Source organism: Salmo salar, chromosome ssa24 (genome assembly GCF_905237065.1).
Source record: "Salmo salar chromosome ssa24, Ssal_v3.1, whole genome shotgun sequence".
Lineage (NCBI taxonomy): Eukaryota > Metazoa > Chordata > Actinopteri > Salmoniformes > Salmonidae > Salmo > Salmo salar.
Genome location: NC_059465.1, coordinates 25,148,742 through 25,168,380, shown reverse-complemented (window position 1 = coordinate 25,168,380; position 19,639 = coordinate 25,148,742). Strand labels below are relative to the sequence as shown.

At 41.8% G+C, this 19,639-nt stretch overlaps 3 protein-coding genes across 3 annotated transcripts; 1 reads left to right on the top strand and 2 right to left on the bottom strand.

The window, feature by feature from the left end:
* The first annotated feature begins 1 nt into the window (after position 1).
* On the top strand, positions 2-5,420 carry LOC106585458 (SWI/SNF-related matrix-associated actin-dependent regulator of chromatin subfamily B member 1). Its single transcript, XM_014171683.2, has 9 exons — positions 2-124; positions 383-494; positions 604-733; positions 857-994; positions 1,142-1,269; positions 1,462-1,628; positions 2,089-2,279; positions 4,385-4,516; positions 4,972-5,420. Exons 1-9 carry the CDS (start codon positions 2-4, stop codon positions 5,000-5,002), a joined length of 1,152 nt encoding a protein of 383 aa, XP_014027158.2. The 3' UTR covers positions 5,003-5,420.
* Positions 5,421-5,772: 352 nt separating this feature from the next.
* derl3 (derlin 3) lies at positions 5,773-8,670 on the bottom strand. The gene is made up of 7 exons (NM_001140715.1): positions 8,508-8,670; positions 8,190-8,255; positions 7,635-7,708; positions 7,321-7,414; positions 6,762-6,957; positions 6,391-6,481; positions 5,773-6,236 (listed from the first exon to the last, which is right to left on the bottom strand). Exons 1-7 carry the CDS (start codon positions 8,595-8,597, stop codon positions 6,113-6,115), a joined length of 735 nt encoding a protein of 244 aa, NP_001134187.1. The 5' UTR covers positions 8,598-8,670; the 3' UTR covers positions 5,773-6,112.
* A 135-nt stretch (positions 8,671-8,805) lies between these two features.
* On the bottom strand, positions 8,806-19,143 carry LOC106585459 (stromelysin-3). The gene is made up of 8 exons (XM_014171684.2): positions 18,848-19,143; positions 13,582-13,847; positions 12,768-12,911; positions 12,314-12,447; positions 11,923-12,164; positions 11,325-11,529; positions 10,691-10,951; positions 8,806-10,570 (listed from the first exon to the last, which is right to left on the bottom strand). Exons 1-8 carry the CDS (start codon positions 18,953-18,955, stop codon positions 10,452-10,454), a joined length of 1,479 nt encoding a protein of 492 aa, XP_014027159.1. The 5' UTR covers positions 18,956-19,143; the 3' UTR covers positions 8,806-10,451.
* Positions 19,144-19,639: the final 496 nt, after the last annotated feature.

Sequence of the window (19,639 nt, the reverse complement as noted above, 5' to 3'; positions counted from 1 at the left end):
CATGCTCATCCGCGCTGATCTTTGTTGTTACATTTCCAATATGGCGCTTAGTAAGACATTTGGACAAAAACCTGTCAAATTTCAGCTTGAAGAAGATGGGGATTATTATATGATTGGGTCAGAGGTTAGTATTTTCTTTGGTTATAGTATATTTTAAGATGAGTCATTTAGTGTAATTTAGCTATAGTATAACCAACGTTAGTTACGACGGTTTGGTGCGTTTGCTTGATAATTACCGGAGGTAACATTAGCAACTAGCCGAGGCGAGAGATAGCAGCTAACAGTAGCTAGCTTGTCGATAACAGTAACAGATGCTACCCTCGTAAATTAGCTATAGCTAGTAAGCCCTTACGTTTTCTCAATTTGCCGTTTTTGATTTTAGGTAGGAAATTACCTGCGTATGTTCAGAGGTTCCTTGTATAAGAGATACCCATCACTATGGAGGAAACTGGCATCAGTGGAGGAGCGGAAGAAAATAGTGGAATCATCACACGGTTAGTAACTAAGCTAGTTAGTTAATTACCATGAAACGATAACATGGGATAACGAAGACATACTCTTGTAATGTGGTTAATTGTTAAGCACTTTTTTCACTACTATCAGATCATGGTTACACAACCTTAGCTACCAGTGTGACCCTTCTGAAGGCATCAGAGGTTGAGGAGATCTTCGAAGGAAACGATGAGAAGTACAAAGCTATCTCCATCAGCACAGAGCCCCCAGCTTACCTCAGGTATTGTCATCAGCATTCTCTCATAAATGGTTTGCCTGGTCCTTGATGGTCTAGGTATTGTAGTCAATAAATCTTGTTTCATATATTGTCTTTATGTGTCACTGTGTCTGGTCTTGCCAACAGGGAGCAGAAGGGTAAGAGGAATAGTCAGTGGGTCCCCACGCTACCCAACAGTTCTCATCACCTGGATGCTGTCCCCTGCTCCACCACTATCAACCGCAGCCGCTTAGGCCGAGACAAGAAGAGGACCTTCCCTCTCTGGTGAGCCTGATTAAAATCTAAACTGCTGTCAGAACAGATGAACTCTGATGTAAAGGCCTATCATAGTCAATCATAATGTAAACAAAACTGTTTGAAACAATTTTTCAAATGTGTGACTTGTGTTACTGTTCTATCTTCCATGCACAGCTTTGATGACCATGATCCTGCAGTGATCCATGAGAATGCCACCCAGTCTGAGGTGCTGGTTCCAATCCGACTGGACATGGAGATAGAGGGGCAGAAGCTTAGGGATGCTTTCACCTGGAATATGAACGGTAGGATTGCATTGTAGCTCTCAGTCTTAAACTGGTGTCCATAACGATGGTATTTGAATCCCTTTATATCTCTTTAGTTTTCTAGAACAAAATGATTTAAACATGACAACGTTCTTGTCATCTTCTGCCCAACCACCTTTTCTTCTCAGTCCTAGTTCAAGTTCTCATGTCGTACATGCTGTTGTTCCTCAGAGAAGCTCATGACTCCTGAAATGTTTGCGGAGATCCTGTGTGACGACCTGGACCTGAACCCCTTGGCCTTTGTCCCGGCCATCGCCTCAGCCATCCGCCAGCAGATAGAGTCCTATCCCACAGACAGCATCCTGGATGAACAGACTGACCAGAGGGTCATCGTCAAGGTACAACCAAGATTGTCATGTTAACTTACTGTGTGTGCAACAATGTGGTGAGACCAGAGTTACAGAACTTAGACTGTGTCTGATAATTAAAAGGTGCAATTTGTAGAAATAGTACCACCACTTCCTGGTTTCAAAAACGTTCAGCTGATTTTAGTTTGACACAACAATAAATTTATAGTGTAGAGAATCATTATACTATCTAAATTGCTGTGAAATATATTTAGAATAACCAAAAATATTGTATTTATCGGTTTGAACCCGATGTAAAAAAAAACGAAAGTATAAAGAAGCTAATTTAAAACTTACGGAGGGGAATCATAGAACTATCACAAAGGTCATGCCGCGTATCAGACTTGCTTTCAATGAGAATGGCAGATCTATAACTCGCATTTTTATCTGAAATCACATAATGGACCTTTAACTGATTAGTTAAAACATGATTTCTTATCTTTACCATAAGCTAAACATCCACGTTGGAAACATCTCGCTCGTGGACCAGTTTGAGTGGGATATGTCAGAAAGGGAGAACTCCCCAGAGAAGTTTGCCCTGAAACTGTGCTCGGAGCTGGGCCTAGGGGGAGAGTTTGTCACCACCATTGCTTACAGCATCCGAGGACAACTTAGTTGGCACCAGAGGACATACGCTTTCAGGTAATATATACAGATTGGTCTTCACACCCAAGACCCGATCCGGGACCCGAATTCTACATTTTCTCACAGGTCTGGGTCCAATCTGATATAATTACACATACCTGAGACCCGTGACAATCATAACGTGTTTCCCTTTAAGGACCCGTACAGACCTGAACACAACTGCTGCAGTAAAGAAAGAGAGAATTACATTTATGTTGTTGCTCTTGCTTTTCACGAGTGACGTGTAGCTTGTTGTTGTCCGCCAATCATAAGTCATCAAAGCGGCACTACAGTCATAGAGCCTCCGTGTGTGGTAAAATAAGTTAGGAGGTATCTAATCGCTCAGCTCCGGATAATAAAGTAGCTTAAAAATTGGCTTTTATGTTGCTTCCCTCACTGGGATTGGACCGGGTCTGGATCCAACCGAGTCTATACGGAACGGGTCTCTAACATACAGTACCAGTCAAAAGTTTGGACATACCTACTCATTCAAGGGTTTTTCTTTATTTTTACTATTTTCCACATTGTAGAATAATAGTGAAGACATTAAAACTATGAAATAACACATGGAATAATGTAGTAACCAAAAAAGTGTTAAAAAATCTAAATATATTTTATATTTGAGGTTCTTCAAAGTAGCCACCCAAGGTAGGGGTGGTATACAGAACATAGCCCTATTTGGTAAAAGACCAAATCCATATTATGGCAAGAAGAACTCAAATAAGCAAAGAGAAATGACAGTCCATCATTAAGACATGAAGGTCAGTCAATACGGAACATTAAGACATTTGAAAGTTTCTTCAAGTGCAGTTGCAAAATCCATCAAGCACTATGATGAAACTGGCTCTCATGAGGACTGTCACAGGAGAGGAAGACCCAGAGTTACCTTTGCTGCAGAGGAGATGTTCAATAGGTTAACTGCACCTCAGATTGAAGCCCAAATAAATGCTTCAGAGTTCAAGTAACAGACACATCTGAACATCAACTGTTCAGAGGAGACGGTGTGAGTCAGGACTTCATGATCGAATTGCTGCAAAGAACCCACTACTAAAGGACATCAGTAAGAAGAAGAGACTTGCTTGGTCCAAGAAACACGAGCAATGGACATTGGACAGATTTCCACCGATCTTTTGGTTTGATGAGTCCAAATTTGAGAGTTTTGGTTCCAACCGCCGTGTCTTTGTGAGACGCAGAGTAGGTGAACGGATGATCTCCGCATGTGTAGGTCCCACCATGAAGCATGGAGGAGGTGTGATGGTGTGGGGGTGCTTTGCTGGTGACACTGTCAGTGATTTATTTAGAATTCAAGGCACACTTATCCAGCATGGCTACCACAGCATTCTGCAGCAAACGTCATCCCATCTGGTTTGGGCTTAGTGGGACTATAATTTTGTTTTTCAACAGGACAATTACCCAAAACACACCTCTAGGCTGTGTAAGGGCTATTTGACCAAGAAGGAGAGTGATGGAGTGCTGCATCAAATGACCTGGCCTCCACAATCACCCGACCTCAAACAAATTGAGATGATTTGGGATGAGTTGGACCGCAGAGTGAAGGAAAACCAGCCAACAAGTGCTCAGCATATGTGGGTACTCCTTCAAGACTGTTGGAAAAGCATTCATCATGAAGCTGGTTGAGAGAACGCCAAGAGTGTGCAAAGCTGTCAAAGCAAAGGGTGGCTACGTTGAAGAATCTTAAACATATCAAAATACATTTTTATTTAACACTTTTTTGGGTTACTACATGATTCCATATGTGTTATTTCATAGTTGATGTCTTCACTATTATTTTACAATGTAGAAAATAGTAAAATAAAGAAAAACCCTTGAATGAGTACTGTATGTATAGCAAATACTTAAAGCTGAGCTGGTAAGAGGATTGATCTATCTCCAATAGTTTTTGTATTTGGGTGAAATGTAATAGACGTTCTTGACTTTGTAGAGTCTGTTTGTGAAGCAATGTATGAATTGGGTGAAAAGTAACTCCCCAGACAGTAACACTGACCTCTGCTTCTGTTGGGCTCCTATCCTAAAATATCCCTTTCAGCAACATGCTATTTTCCTGTTTGGCTGTGTCTCATGGTTGTGCAAGTAATTTGTTGTGGCTCTTTGTCTCTGTGCAGTGAGAACCCGCTGCCTACGGTAGAGATAGCCATCCGGAACACAGGTGAAGCTGACCAGTGGTGCCCACTGCTGGAGACACTGACAGACGCAGAGATGGAGAAGAAGATCAGGGACCAGGATCGAAACACTCGGTGGGTGGTGCCACGTTGGACTACTGTCCTAAAAATATACTTCATGATCTATAGACGGGTTGGTTGTTTAGCAACAAAACCAGCGACTGGCAAAACAGACGGGGTGGGCTTAGATTGTTGACAACATGTAAACTATATTTTGTTTCCAATGTCTGTGTAAATGAATATTTTCAATAAATGAGCACTTGTCTCTCAAATACATCGTTAGTTGTTGGTGAGCTCGCAAGCAAATTTTAGCCATATTAGCATAGGCATCCAGTCAAAACAATACCGGATATCAAGAACAAGCTGAAACGAGACCAATTTTCCACATGCGGCAGCTTCTTGTCATTGACCAATTAGTGAACAAAAGATCAGATTTGGGCTGCCTGTCTAAACGCAGAGTTTGAAAGTTTGGTAAATGTGTTTCTTGTGTCGTTACTGATATTGACTCTCTGTGTACATTTGCATTGCAGGCGCATGAGACGACTGGCAAACACGTGGTAGTTGATGCAAGCGGAATGTCTTGCTCCTTTAACAAGACCGACAGTAGGCCATTTGATGAAGTACGAGAGTGTTGGGACTTGCTATGCTAACAGCATTAATACAGGCATTGCTTCAGCCTGTTTACCAGAGCAGGTCCTCCTCTTCACCGATCACCTCAGCTCTCCACAGCCTACATCCCCTCCACCCCTCCATGTGTTTATTTGAGCAAAGCTCCACCACAAACACCCCCTACAATGTGCTCCCTCCCCTTCCCCTGTGTGGTGAACCTGTTCCCACTTTGACCACTGACTCTTCTACCCACCCACAGAGGAGTGACAAAACACAGGAAAACTCAGACAATATATTCTGTTATGTTGTATTTGTTGTCTTTTTGTACATTTTAATAATTCTTACAAAAATAAAAGTGAAATGATCTTGATTGCTTTTGATAAGTGTTATGTCTTTGTAAATTGCATTAAATCATAGTGACCATACAATCAAATGAAAGGTTATTTAACTAATTTAGGGAGGAAAAATAAGTTTGCCGCCTTATTACATAGTAGTTGGGCTGTTTTGCATGCTTTGTTCACGCTTACAACACCCGGCACAACCCAGTTGTTGGTGGCGTGCTAAGCTATTTCTATTTGGCAGCAGTGCTTCACGCACAAAGGCAATAGTTGGAAAGTGCAGACGGTGCAGGTTCCCTCGGTAACAGGATTCCAGATAGTCGGCAGATTTATGAATGAGTCGAGCAGCAGGTCAATAACAGACGAGGCAAGAATTTAGTTTGCACCTGTATTTAAAAGGTGTGATTCTGTTTGAAATGGCAAATGGTTGTGTGCCATTAGTACCACAGCCAGAAATGCATGTGGTGATGGAAAGGTTGCGATGCTCATTGGCCTCTGATTGCATTTGACATTTCTAGTTACAACACTCGGTGAAAGAGAAGTCTGCAACATAAACTCACTACGGTGGCTCCCAGTGGACACACAACTGTACAGATGGTACGTTGCTGCGCTCTTCATCCACATCCCTCTGAGGAGTAAACCCTCTACAGCTGGATGGCTCCTGGTTTCTTCGGTGGGGCTGGGAGTATATCTTGGGTTTATATGGGGTTAGATGGTCCCCATGCTACTGCCCCTGGTCATTGGGCTCCCCTCCGTCTCCACCTTGGTCCTGCCAAAACTCTCCAGCCTGCTCCTCAGGGAGTGGGAAGTAGCTGGGGTCTTCCTCTGGGGTGTCAAACACGGTTCGACTGCAACAACAACAAACAAGTGTGCAATGTGCATCAACTGACATCGCTTTGAAACATCAGACACTGAGGGACACTTTGAGGGGCCAGAGCCCAAATGTAACTTGAGAAAAGGGCAGAGTCACTAGTCAACAACACTAGTGATATTGATACTCACAGAAGTTCTGGTGTCATCAGCAGCTTCCTGCCTCCAGGCTGGTTTGGAAACACATCTTCCAGAAAGTAGTAGATGTGTCCTACTCCGATTCCTGAGGTGGAGGAGCAAACCAGTAGCATTTACAGTTAATGACATGACTTCACAAAATAAATAGGCCTGGCAATGACTGACCTCTTTGTTAAACATACAGGAACTGACAACAGTGTCCAGGGGGACACATCCTTATTGTTTGTCTGGACATATTTGAGCCTATGCTCTGTAGATACAAGAGATAAACACTGTAGACTGACAGCTTGGTTAAAGTAGGGGAAAACCCATATTGTTCCTCACTGCCATCTCAGAGTATGTGTGAGACACATAACATACTGTACCTAGAAGGTCAACGACAATGGAATTGCCAAGCAGCAATGAGAATCCCATGAGCACCCAGGGCAGAAACGGTGCCTGGAAGTTCAGAAGGCCGAAGAAGTTCATGCGTATGTAAGGATTCCTTCTACTCCACACATACACCAGCATGATGGTGAATGCCTGGCCCAGGAAGAATAGGTTGGCAAAGAGCCCAAACAGCTGTGTAGACCTTCAAGTTAAAGACACCAGTAGAAACATAAGCTACACCTGTAATATGCCAACCTGAGATTATACCAGGTGAATAGACATGTAATTTCTCTTTGCTCAAAACACATGGCAACCCATAAAATGTATTGCTGCCCATCACAATACAAAAACATACTAATACAATTTGACCTAGAACATTGCACAATAGAAGGAGGTTATTAACTGGAAAAACAACTGGAGACTACAATATATTATTCTTCAGGAATGCACAGGATGGCTACAGCTGTGACAGAACAGGAAACTGCTGGATGCCATTTTTTACTTGAATACCTCGGTGCATTAGGTACATTGTGTCAGTTGTAATGTAAAGGATACAGTCATGAGGACACCCCCAAACAGGAACATATATACGAAATCTGCAGTGCGGCCTCGGAAAGACCCTTCCTCCAGCATACGACAATAACGATACCTGTTTGTCTGGTAAAGGGAAGGAACCGCAATAACTCCAAAACAAAACAATAGACATGGGTAAGAGGGAGCCAGGGGTTCACAAATGAACTAGGAATATTCCATTTGTTTTGAGTTCAGGATGACAAATGTTGTATGTTTTCTTTCTAACATCTTTTGTAAAAACTAAATAGAGTTTTAGATTAATCGTTTTTCTTTTAAGATGTCCCGACAAAAGATACAGAAAGATGATGTTGAACAAAAAACTGAATCCAAGTGAGCCGAAAAAGAGGAAGTTGGTGATCAGCCGCCATATCTGCAAAACAGAGAGGGAAAACGCAAGTAATATTAAATGGATAGTTCACCCAAATTACAAAAGTACACATTGGTTTCCTTATCCTATAAGTAGTCTATGGACAAGTTATGACAGGGAAACTAATCCAAAACACAGATTGCTGTCATACCTTGTCCATACACTCTTAGAAAAAAGGGTTCCAAAAGGGTTATTTGTCTGTCCCCATAGGATAACCCTTTTTGGTTCCAGGTAGAACCCTCTGTGGAAAGGGATTTATACACGGACCCCAAAAGGATTCTAACTGGAACTCAAAGGGTTCTTCAAAAGGGCTATCCTATGTGGACAGTTGAAGAACCCTTTTAAGTTCTAGATAGCTCCTTTTTTTCTAAGAGTATAGACTGCTTAGAGGGTAAGGAAACCTAATGTATAATTTTGTAATTTGTGTTTACTATCCCATTAAGTATGAGGTATACGTTGTGTTTATTAACAGAGGTTCTCTTACCTGGTATCTTCTAATGATAAGGTCTGGGTTGAAATAAAGCTGAAATGGGGTGATTACCTCCAATTGCTACAACCCCAAAGAAAGATAATACATTGAATGTATGAATTCATCAGCAGAAACAGTTAAAATGTTTCAATAGGGTATACCTTTAAATAACGTATAGTGAAAATGTGTTATGTCCCTTGATTTGTTTTCTCTCATCTTTGAGTATCTGTATATTATTTCTCTAACCAAACACGCCAAAACATCCAGTGCACAGTCGGCGTGCTGTTTACTGCAAGCCTGCTGAAAAATAGATGCCACTCGTCAGTCGCTTACCACCGCTGCTGTAGTCAAAACGCAAGCTGTAGTGTACGCTCTGGTAACGGAAGGAATCTGGAAATATTCTTGAGTGAAGCTGTGAGCCATGGTCAGAAGATACTAGTTTTTGCCTATGACGCTTGATACATTTGTTGATCCGTTAGGTCCGGGTACAACAGCGATGCACCTTTAACAGAGCAACACGAAAGCGACATTATAATAGTCATGGCACGCCCCTACTTATATTAGCCAATCAGACTATATATCTATCTATCCATCTATTTATTTATCTGATTCACAAAAATGCACAATGTACTCAAGATTAAATATTTTATTTGTTCCAAAACGCAGTGCATTATTAATATTTTTGTATTTGCATAGTAAATGTGACATTTGAGTAGAAAAACATGTTAAAACATAAAGGTATGTAATCAGAACAGTAATGGCTATTTTAATTAAAGGACAATTATGTCTTGAAATGATTCTGAGCTCTATAGTCAACACCCAAAACGTTAGAAGAGATCTGCCACTGCCAGGCTGCAGCTATTGGCTGTCAAACACAATGACAAAAATATCACAAATACATATTTTACAGTAAAGCAGATATAATAATACTAATACTAATAATAACTGTATTTGTACAGCGCTTTTCAATACAGGTAACAAAGTGCTTCACATCATAAAATAATAAAATAAAAGTACTAACAAAGAAACAAATACAGGAGAAAGAATAGCTAATTAAAATCATTTAAATCGTACATTAAAAGCATCTTTATAAAAGTGTGTCTTCAGCAGGGATTTAAAAAGAGCCACTGAATCTGCAGCCTCGTCTCCTCTGGAAGACCATTTCAAAGGCTAGGGGCCCTAATGGAAAACGCCCAGTCTCCTTTCGTTTTCAACCTACACTAGATTTTGGAATGGTCAATAGTGCCCTACCAGAGGATCTCAGGCTGCGTCCTGGCTAAGAAGAACAAACATATCAGTGCCCTGCACTTACAAAATGCAATGAATGGCCCTTCCAAAAAGTAACTTATCCTCATGGCTTAGATTCACATGATGCAGCACCAAGGATGGAACATTCCATCCCTTTGGACTGACTGAGAGCACCATGGATGGACCATTATTGAATTAAGCACAGCTATCTTAAAGAGAACATAAATGTGACCGTGATAGCATACTTGATGTCATACAAGTAAGACTGTGAGTAAGTGTTCATAACTTTAGAGGACAAAAAGTGTCCCTGATTGTCAGTGATTTCCAGATTTAGCACCTTAGTTAGTAAAAAGAAAAAGAAAAAAAGACTTCATAGAAAATTGCAGTGCCTTAAACATATTTCCCTTTAAGAAGAAAACAAACTGCAACATCTCTGGAGTAAATTAGACATCACGATACAGTTACTAACCTCCTGCAGATGGCACTGTCTTCTCAGCCCACCGTCTTTACCAACGCCTCTTCTGACCGTACACTCTTGCAAAGGGTTCTACATTAAATCCAAAATGGTTCTACTTGGAACCAAAAGGGTTCTACCTGGAACCAACAAGGGTTCTCCTATGGGGACAGCCAAAGAACCCTTTAAGGTTCTAGATAGCACCAGAGAGTAAAACCCAACCCAGCAACAAATAAATACAACTATATAGCTGCACATGAAGTCCAAACTCTGAGGAAACATTTGAATTTGTGTTTTCCTGAGAAGAAAAAAGGATCTCGTCCATTCAGTGTTAAGATAATGAGTAAACAAAAACATATTTGAGGAATAGCAAACATTTTGTGGAAATCACTCAAGTGAAGTAATAAAGTCTTCACCTAAATAATTTGTCTCTGGTCTTGTTACGCAAAATGGTCTTGTTCCCCAAAATGCACAACATTATAATGTTGTATTTGAAAGGACCATAAGGACGAGAGCATGGTTGGACTTGACTTGGACTTGAATTTGATCTTGAGAGCATTATCACATAATGATATTCATACATTTCTGCAACCAAAGAAGTCCATGTGAAAATAGCGAGGATACCCCTGTAGTGAATTCATCTCCACAGGATCAAACTTCCAGTACTGCCTCCCTCTGATAAAGTGGGCATAGCCTGTCAATGGGAAAAAAATCTATTCATCAATACAATTCAATAATTATCCTATGATCTAACTTTTCAATGTCGGACTCACTCCCAAATTGAGGTGATTAGGTGATTCACTCATAATATTACCATATTGGTCCTTGAAGGCTGCGTCTACATCACTGGGGATGCCGCGCCAGTCCTGCATGTTGCGAGGGTAGATAGAGTCGACGCGGTTCTCCTTGGGGCTAAACCTCCAGTAGCTGCCTGACTTGAATAAGTAGGTGTTGTAGTTGTTGTCCTGGCCCCAGCGCAGAGCTGCCTGGATGTGAGAGACTGACAGGCCGAGGCTCTGCACAGAGTCTGGCCCTGTGATCTGTCTCTCTGCATCAAACACCCAGTAGCTTTGACCTGCAATAGCGAGAGAGAGAAAGAGAGAGAGAGAGAGAGAGAGAGAGAGAGAGAGAGAGAGAGAGAGAGAGAGAGAGAGAGAGAGAGAGAGAAAACTTCATAATGTAGATGCCCCTGCTGGGGTCTGGGTTATGTTTTCATAGTTTCCATAACTCTTGGCTAATCAACACTCTTGTCACTCTTGACATGCCCTACTTAAAGTTGCAGAAGAACACTTTTCTGGCTAACCAAAAAGTTAATAAAGCTATAATGCAGTTGTTTTCCTGCTTGTCTGCCTACATGTATGTTAACCTGTTTGTTTTCAACTTGGGGCTTACCTAATCCTACACTTATAAAATATAACTAACCACAGAACAATATCGCTGTCACCCACCTTGAAAGAACCAGATATTCCCTGATTGGTCTTCAAAGGCTGCATCAATGCTCTCTGGAATCCCCCTCCAATGGCGGGACGCCAGCGCGGGGTAGCCCGCCTCCAGCCGCCCCTCCCGAATGCGCCACACATAGCGTGACTTAAAGAAAAACAGCTCTCCGCGAATCATAGACACAGCATCGAAGTCTGTCTGGCATGCGTCAGGCTGGAGACAGAAAGAGGACCACTAGACTCTTAGAAGAAACTGTGCTATCTAGAACCAATAAGGGTTGTTCAGTTGTCCCCATAGGAGAACCCTTTGAAGAACCCTTTTTACTTCCAGGTAGAACCCTTTTGGTTTCCATATAGAATCCTTTCCACAGCGGGTTCTACATGGAACCCAAAAGAGTTATACCTGGAACCAAAAAGGGTTCTCCTCTGGGGACAGCCGAAGAATCCTTCTGAAACCATTTTTTCTAAGAGTGTAGTGCAATTTCCATACTGTCATGTCACGTTTATTCGTGTGTGGCTAGTATCTCAGTTGTATTGTGTGTCTTATATTGTGATTATTTGCCTGTGTAGCACCTCCAAAGAAAAATATGGCGAGATTCACACTCACAATAATACTAATGATCTCATTGGTATCTGTGGTGATTTGTGGCAGTGGTTGGGGTGGAGATGGGGGCTGGACATGTGGACGAGTACCATACAGGTATTGGATCCCCAGCTTGTCATCCTCGCTCAGCTCCAGGGGATAGGAGAAGCTGTAATAGGGGGACATCACTGCGCCCGGTTCCTGGGAGTGCTGCAGGCCAAGAACATGCCCGAACTCATGAGCAGCCACTTGGAGGAGGTCTGTGCCTGCAGTAGAGTCAGGGCGAGGGTCACACCTCCAGGGATAATACACTACAACCGTAGAAATACCTCCTGACTTTACTCATTTTACATAGAGCTCTATGTAAATCAACTCTCCATATTTCCTGCATGTTCCCTGCCAAGAAAACACTCACCCATGTAGTTGCCAAGGGACCACGCCTCATCATAGTCAAAATGGATGTCGCCCTCCCTGTGGGTCTTGGGGAAGAAGGCATGGGCTAGAATGCCCCCAGGGCCGTCAAAGGGCAGGTTATCTCCATGCCAGTAACTACAGAAGATATCCATATCAGGGCAGGTTATCTCCATGCCAGTAACTACAGTAGAGATCCATAGCAGGGCAGGTTATCTCCATGCCAGTAACTACAGTAGAGATCCATATGAGGGCAGGTTATCTCCATGCCAGTAACTACAGAAGAGATCCATATCAGGGCAGGTTATCTCCATGCCAGTAACTACAGTAGAGATCCATAGCAGGGCAGGTTATCTCCATGCCAGTAACTACAGTAGAGATCCATAGCAGGAAAGTGCTGGCTGAGCAGTAACTTAAAATCTGACATTTGAATACACATAATGTACACACATGCATACCTAGTGAAGTCAATGACAATGTCAGCCTTTCCACTGCTGACCTCAGTGAATGTGAGGGGTGTGACCTCACTCCACACTCTCAGGGCTTCCAGCAGGACACGCCGCACTTTGTCTTCACTCATCTGCCAGGGGAAACGAACCACTCTGAGGAAGAAAGATGTATAGTTATAAACAGATATAAATCAGAGAACGTAAACTCCATGCACACGTGCACACGTGCACACGCACACGTGCACACACACACACACACACACACACACACACACACACACACACACACACACACACACACACACACACACACACACACACACACACACACACACACACACACACACTGTAGCCTGTAGAAACACACCAGAGACCACCAGCCTTGTTGCATACCTAGAACCTCCCTCTCATTTGATATCTAACCATCAAATCAACAGATAAGTGTGCTGTTACATAGACCCTCAGGCTCTGTAAAATAATAGTGTATCATAGTCCTGTTCCTTCCCGTTTACTTAATCTGTAAAGTCTCATTAGCCCATCATGGCTTCCCCTCTCCTCTCTCTGAACGGCTTCTTAAATTCCATTGCATTTTGATAAAGAACAACCACAATGAGAGGAACCAGAGTAGACACAGACAAAGAGGCAGCAGCCAGTCGACAGACAGCCCAGCCCAGACAATCCATACAGTGAGTCTCAGAAGGAGGAAAAGTAATACCATAATAGGTTACTCCTTTTCATTGAACACAAGCTGTACATGAGTGTGGTTATGCTATAATAATAATAATAATAATAACAATAATAATAATAATATTATTATCCTTACTTGTAGGTGAGGTCAGTTTTCTCCAAGCGCCCCCCAAACAGGACAAAGCGTTTCTGCCTCTGTCTCCCCGTGTAGATGACATCCTTCAGTATGGGGTAGTCAGGGACGCCACACCGGGGGCGGTTAGACTCCTCAGTGTTGTTAGTTACCAGTGCTGCTCTTACAGGGTCTCCTATGGCCAAGGCTGTGTCTTTGAGTGTGTCCTGAGGATGGGCCACTCTTCCTCTCTTCTTTAGGTCGTGGAGATCAAACCTCTGGAGCCATCCCTTTGAAACAGCAGGATCATGAGCAACATTTATTAGAAAACATGTTTACAAAAGTGTCACTTATAAGGATGAACATCTTTAATTAAAACGCATTAGAAAACAATAGATTTGGTGCAAATATGTATCCCAATGCATTGCACTTTTTTGGAATCCATGCATGCACTGACATTGCCTTAAAGAGAAATGTAAAAAACATTCTACTTCACATTCATCATCTCCAGCACCACCCTAACATCAACATATTTGAAAATGGTGCATTCCTATGTTTTGTAGTAAAATAGATAGAGAAATATTAGTAGACAATTAGTAGGCAATTAGTAGGCAATGCCTACTCCTCGGTTGGTAAAAATCACATGATGCACACCGATGATGTCATTGGAAACACTTATCTTTCTCATTCTATTTTACTACTAGAAACGCACCATTTTCACATATGTTGATATTGGGGTGGTGCTGGAGATTATGAATATGAAGTTGAAAAAATTTGAAGTTTCCCTTTAACATGATTGCTAGTATCTCTGAGAGTTGGAGTATGAGAGGTCAACAATAACTGGAAATAAGTAAACAAACAAAAATTGCCCGTCAGAGAGTGTTTTCCCTTGTTGACTTGGAGTGGGCTTGTAGCTTACTTTACTGTCAGTTATCATTACACATAGGAATTATTACAGTAAATATCCCCCTGCAGAACCCAGAGGAAATTACTTTGCTCATCACCTCCTACCTCAAGCATAAATTACAGAGAGGAGAACTGTCAGTGGCACAGCGTCTCCATGGCTTTTTGAAGTTGTACAATTCAAGGCCTTTTACAGCTTTGCAATTCAGGAAGCATTGGGGTGCTCTCATGATCACAAAAGTCTTTACATTTCCTCTGACACTGCTACCTAAAACACGTTGGATTTCTTAATGCACTAAGAACACGAGGATGTAGCGTATTCTACACTCCAAAAGGGTTCTCCTGCTGTGCCCATACGAGAACCCTTTTTGGTTCCAGGTTAAACCCTTTTTGGTTTCAGGTAGAACCCCTTTGGGTTCCATATAGAACCCCCTGTGGAAAGAGTTGTACATGGAACCCAAAAGGGTTCTCCTATGGCAGGGTTCCCCAACTGGCGGCGTGCGGGCCGGGTGGTTTTATTAGGCCCCCCAAGTTTTCTGAGTAAAAAAATAATAATAATCATTGTGGAATTTCATTGTTGGACATAAAAGACTGTAAAAACAACAGGAAATAAGCTCCAAGTGATTTTAATTTAAGAATTCCCATGCATAATAGAGAGACATGTGACAGTATACAAATGTAAGCAAGGTTTGAAATGATTATGTTTTAGTCTAACATTATATCTGTTTGGGCTTCTTGCGGTCAATTTGCAGTCTACAAAATATTTGTAATTATGTTCAAGCCCTCCTACCATCCGCTCCAGAAAAAATCGGCCCGCGGCTGAATCTAGTTGATGATCGCTGTCCTATGGGGACAGCCGAATAACCCTTTAAGGTTCTAGATAGCAAATATTTTTCTAAGAGTGTAGCGTATTCTAGATGAACGATAATCAGACATAAGTCCTAATCATTCTGTCATTGTGTCAAGCCAGCCCTCCCTCTGGTAGCCTACTGCTTTGTGAGGCTTTAGTGTTGTGGAGTTGTGGGATAATGGGAACAATGCCCAGCAGGATTCGTGGAATGTGCTCCAGACCTCAAAACGAGAGGGCCTTACCCTGAGTTATGTGCCCCGATCAAGGAAGAAACACTAGGCAGCAGAACTCTCAGTCATTCCGCCTGCATTTCACTTTGTAATTTAACCCTAATATATGGATCTTGGGCTTGCACTATAATCTAGTTTGGCAATAAGATGTATACCTAACTGCATGAGAATGGGAGTCTGGGCTGTCTACAGTGTGTTGTAAAGCGTGGCTAAGAAGCAGAAGGAGTGTGCACTCAACATATTTCAAAAAGGGAAATGAGAAGAGAAATTAGTGCTGTTGACAAGTTGCTGACAATAACTCCCTCCCATCTGTCAAATGGATCAGTCTAGCCCCTGAGGTGAGAGAAAGCACAGCTCCTCCCCTCAGATTGCAACATGGTAATGGCCAAAGTTCACTTCCATGGTGTCACAGGGGTTGAACCATGAACTTATGAAAGCTTTGACCGTCCTTAAATTGCCTGTCTTTGTTTACATTTACGGCATGTACTGCATATGCTCTTCTGCATGTATGTCCACTGAGCAGACAGTCTGGACACATATTTACATTTGTGCATATGTTGTGTATACCCAATACGTGGTGTTCAGTGGTGTCTTCTGTGCTTTCACTGCTCTGGCCGGGACTCAACAACAGTGGCTTGAGATTCCTAGATGACCACTCTGGGTAGTAGAGCCATTGGAGGAGCAGAGTTCCCCAGACAATATTGACTTGTCTACAGCCGGCTTGCGTGTTCTCACATCATCTGAGAGCAGACAGAGGATATCCTTATTGGAGTCTCTGGCACAATGTTTCTCAGCTAAGCCCTGGGAGACGCAGGTAGTCCATCATCTTCAGTCCTGCTGACTGTGCAAGATGCCATTTATGAAGTAGTTCACCCTCCAAAAGAGGCCTCTAGGTGACTCAGGATGTTTTATCATTGTGGTTGTGAACCAAAGTGTTTTGGGAGGGGGATCCATTACATGTATGGACACATCTAGCTTCTGGTTACAGTGATGACAAGATCTGTGAGTCACTGCAGTGGAGTGACAGAGTGGTATTCAAAGAGCACAACTCAACATGTCTGTACAAGTACACAAGTATCCTAAAGCCTAGACATTATAACATGTGGACATTCTGTCAGTTCTTGTAAGAATTTGTAAAAAGGAGGACACTTAAACCCTTTCATATAGGAACACTACTAGAGGACATTGTCTGCAAACGGAGCAAGTTGGTAATGTTTACACAATGCATCAGATATGGTCTTGATTTGGAGAGGGTATGTATACTACTGAGTAAATACAGACAAACTGTTTCACTATAACAGGATAGAAGATTCAACTGATGAGGTAAAAGATAGATGCACCATTATCAACACATGCCATGGTATCTGCCTCCTTATCCTCCTTAGTCCAATACATCAGCCACAATCAGTAACACCAGGCAATGGAAGATAGGTTACAAATCTCCTGGGTTCTTAAAGTGCTCTCTTATCTATCCTGGCAAACAAACTTCCTCCCCTGAGACCTCAGGCTTCCAGATTCTCTGTCTGCTGAGCAGAGAATCAGGGGGATAATGCCACCCTCACCTTGCATGACCTGATCACACATTAACTGGGTTTTGTGTCACCTGCTGTGACTTAATTCAATAGGTGGATGCTATGGGAACTGAGGCTAGTAATCTCTGATGTCACTTCCAGTCTCATGGGTGTCTGGCAGTCAGTTTGGCCAGAGGACAGAACTAATGGAGCAAAACAGGAAGAAAAAACAAGGGACATGGCTTTTATTCACAAAGGGATATCCAAACATTGAAGCCCATCGTATTATTTTCCCTCCATTTTCCCTGTGAGAGCAAACAGGCGCTGTGTTTCCTGACCCAGATACAGAGAAACTTGTCCCTGCTTGTATAATCACTAACTCTTTTGTCAACAATGGGAAACAAATTGACAAAACTACAGATTAGGCTTTCCAGTTCAGTTAACAACTAGACATAACAATTAATTATTATTTGTATGGTGCAAGTCATTTCGGTAAAGGAAGAGAGTAGAAACTAAACTAACAACTTTTCCTCCATGGCAGTGAGGGGACGTTTGTCATACTTGGTCCTTCATACAGTTGGTTTACAGTAGGCTACCTCAGACATTCTCAAATGAATGAGTTTGCATTTTTTCCAGTTTTCATCAAGAAGCTGATAATCTCTGTCATTGAGGCAGTAGGCTAATATTGCAAGTTATCAGCAATATATAATCTAAAACATCAATTTGGACAATAAAACACCCCCAATGGCAATGTGGAGCTTCCCTCTTTATCCTCTCATTCACAGAGTTGTTGACAAAATGTCTTTACAGACCAGTTATTATCGTTTCCTGCCCTGCGGAGACAAGAACTCAATTACCTTCTCTATTTACCACACGCCCAGACCCTGCAGGACTTTCAGTTGTGCCATGGTAGCACAGATGTTACATATCAGATCAATTAACATTGCATGAAGGTTGAAAATAAAAGCATTTTTGATGTCAGTGTTGATGTTGTGGCAGTGGCTCTGTGAAGTTTCTAAATGCCACATTGCTTAGACTTAGTCCCATCCTGGGAAGGTTATGTGTTTGACAGATAAATATTTTTGTTTAGGATTAATGAGGCAGTGTTTAAAGGGCAAATCAGCAATTGAAACAATAATAAAGCGTCTCCCAGCCCTGTTTCGGTAAAAAGCTTATATTTTAGGGTTTGATCGGGTACCTTAATCTAAACTCATAAGTCATTTATAAATTATATTCTTCAAAAATCAATGGATACATATCACAACTGTATAAATCCAAAAATGGATGTAGCAACTGCTGATTGCCCCTTTAAAATATTATGTTGTAATATACTCATTTCATATCGTCATCTTAGAAAGATATGACACTTTGTCCACTGCACAGGTTCATCATCTTAACACTAAGTATTGACATAGAGCCCTTCTAATAATATTGAGCATAACATCTACAAAATGATCTGTTTTGACAGATGGGTTTTAAACATTTAGCAGGTTGGTGTCGGCCAACCAGGGCAAAGCACAATCATAACTGTATGCAAGCACACCGCAGTGTGGGTATAGCACACTGAACATTCGAGAAAGTCTGGAAAACTGAGATTCACAACTAAGAAAACTTCTGCACTCTCATGTGTGCATGATTTGAAATAGCAGGTGAATTGGGAATGCACGAATAATAGTTAGCAGTGACTTGCAACACCGATGAAACTTCCAGTAATTACACTATCAAGCTATTTGTGTCTGCTGAACGATATTATCAAACAAAGAAAAAGTAATACAACTAAAGTATTCTGCACTCACCGGCGTCGCTTTGTACCTGATTGCTTCGGGCACTGGCGAACAATGCATGCTTCGGAGGCATTGCAGCGTAAAGACGCAAGATAGGACAGAAGTCTGCATCATTATCATCACCTTCTGGACCCGTGGACAGCTCTTTCTTCAGCTCTCTCTTCAGCCGAAGAGTGACGGCGCAGCTTCTTGTGGGCTCTTATATAGGTTCTGATTCTTTGTTCTTTCTTCAAATACGCGTTTTATAGCCTGGACTCTGGAGTGATAATACCACCCGCTACAACGTAACATTTAACCCATTTTGTGCTGCGCTAACATGGATTCTTTGGATTCAAAACGGATGATCTACCGGCAATAGACAGAATAGGAAAGTAATGCATTTTCTTTTTGGAAAAAATGACTTATGTGAACTCAAATGTGTTATTCATCAATAAATATTTCAAGAACGCTATTGAAGGTTTTGGTTTATTTTTGGGTTGATATTAATTATCATTTCAGCCAACTGGTAATGACACATATACTGTAGGCTACATACATTTCGTTTGCAACAAGTTGTGCGATTGTTTCCATATAACAACAGCCCATTCACCATTTGTGTCTTTGATTCTGAAAATAATGTCACAACAACTCTCATAACCCAAACTTTGGTCCTAGGAGTGGTGCCCATCTCCAAATTGGCACCAGTCACACCAGCCACAAAAAAAACTGCAAAACCCACAGCAAGGCATTGCCTGAAACTCTATTTAAGTTAATTTCAGTAAGAATGGGCATTAAATAACAGGATTGAGGAATTTAACAGGGCTA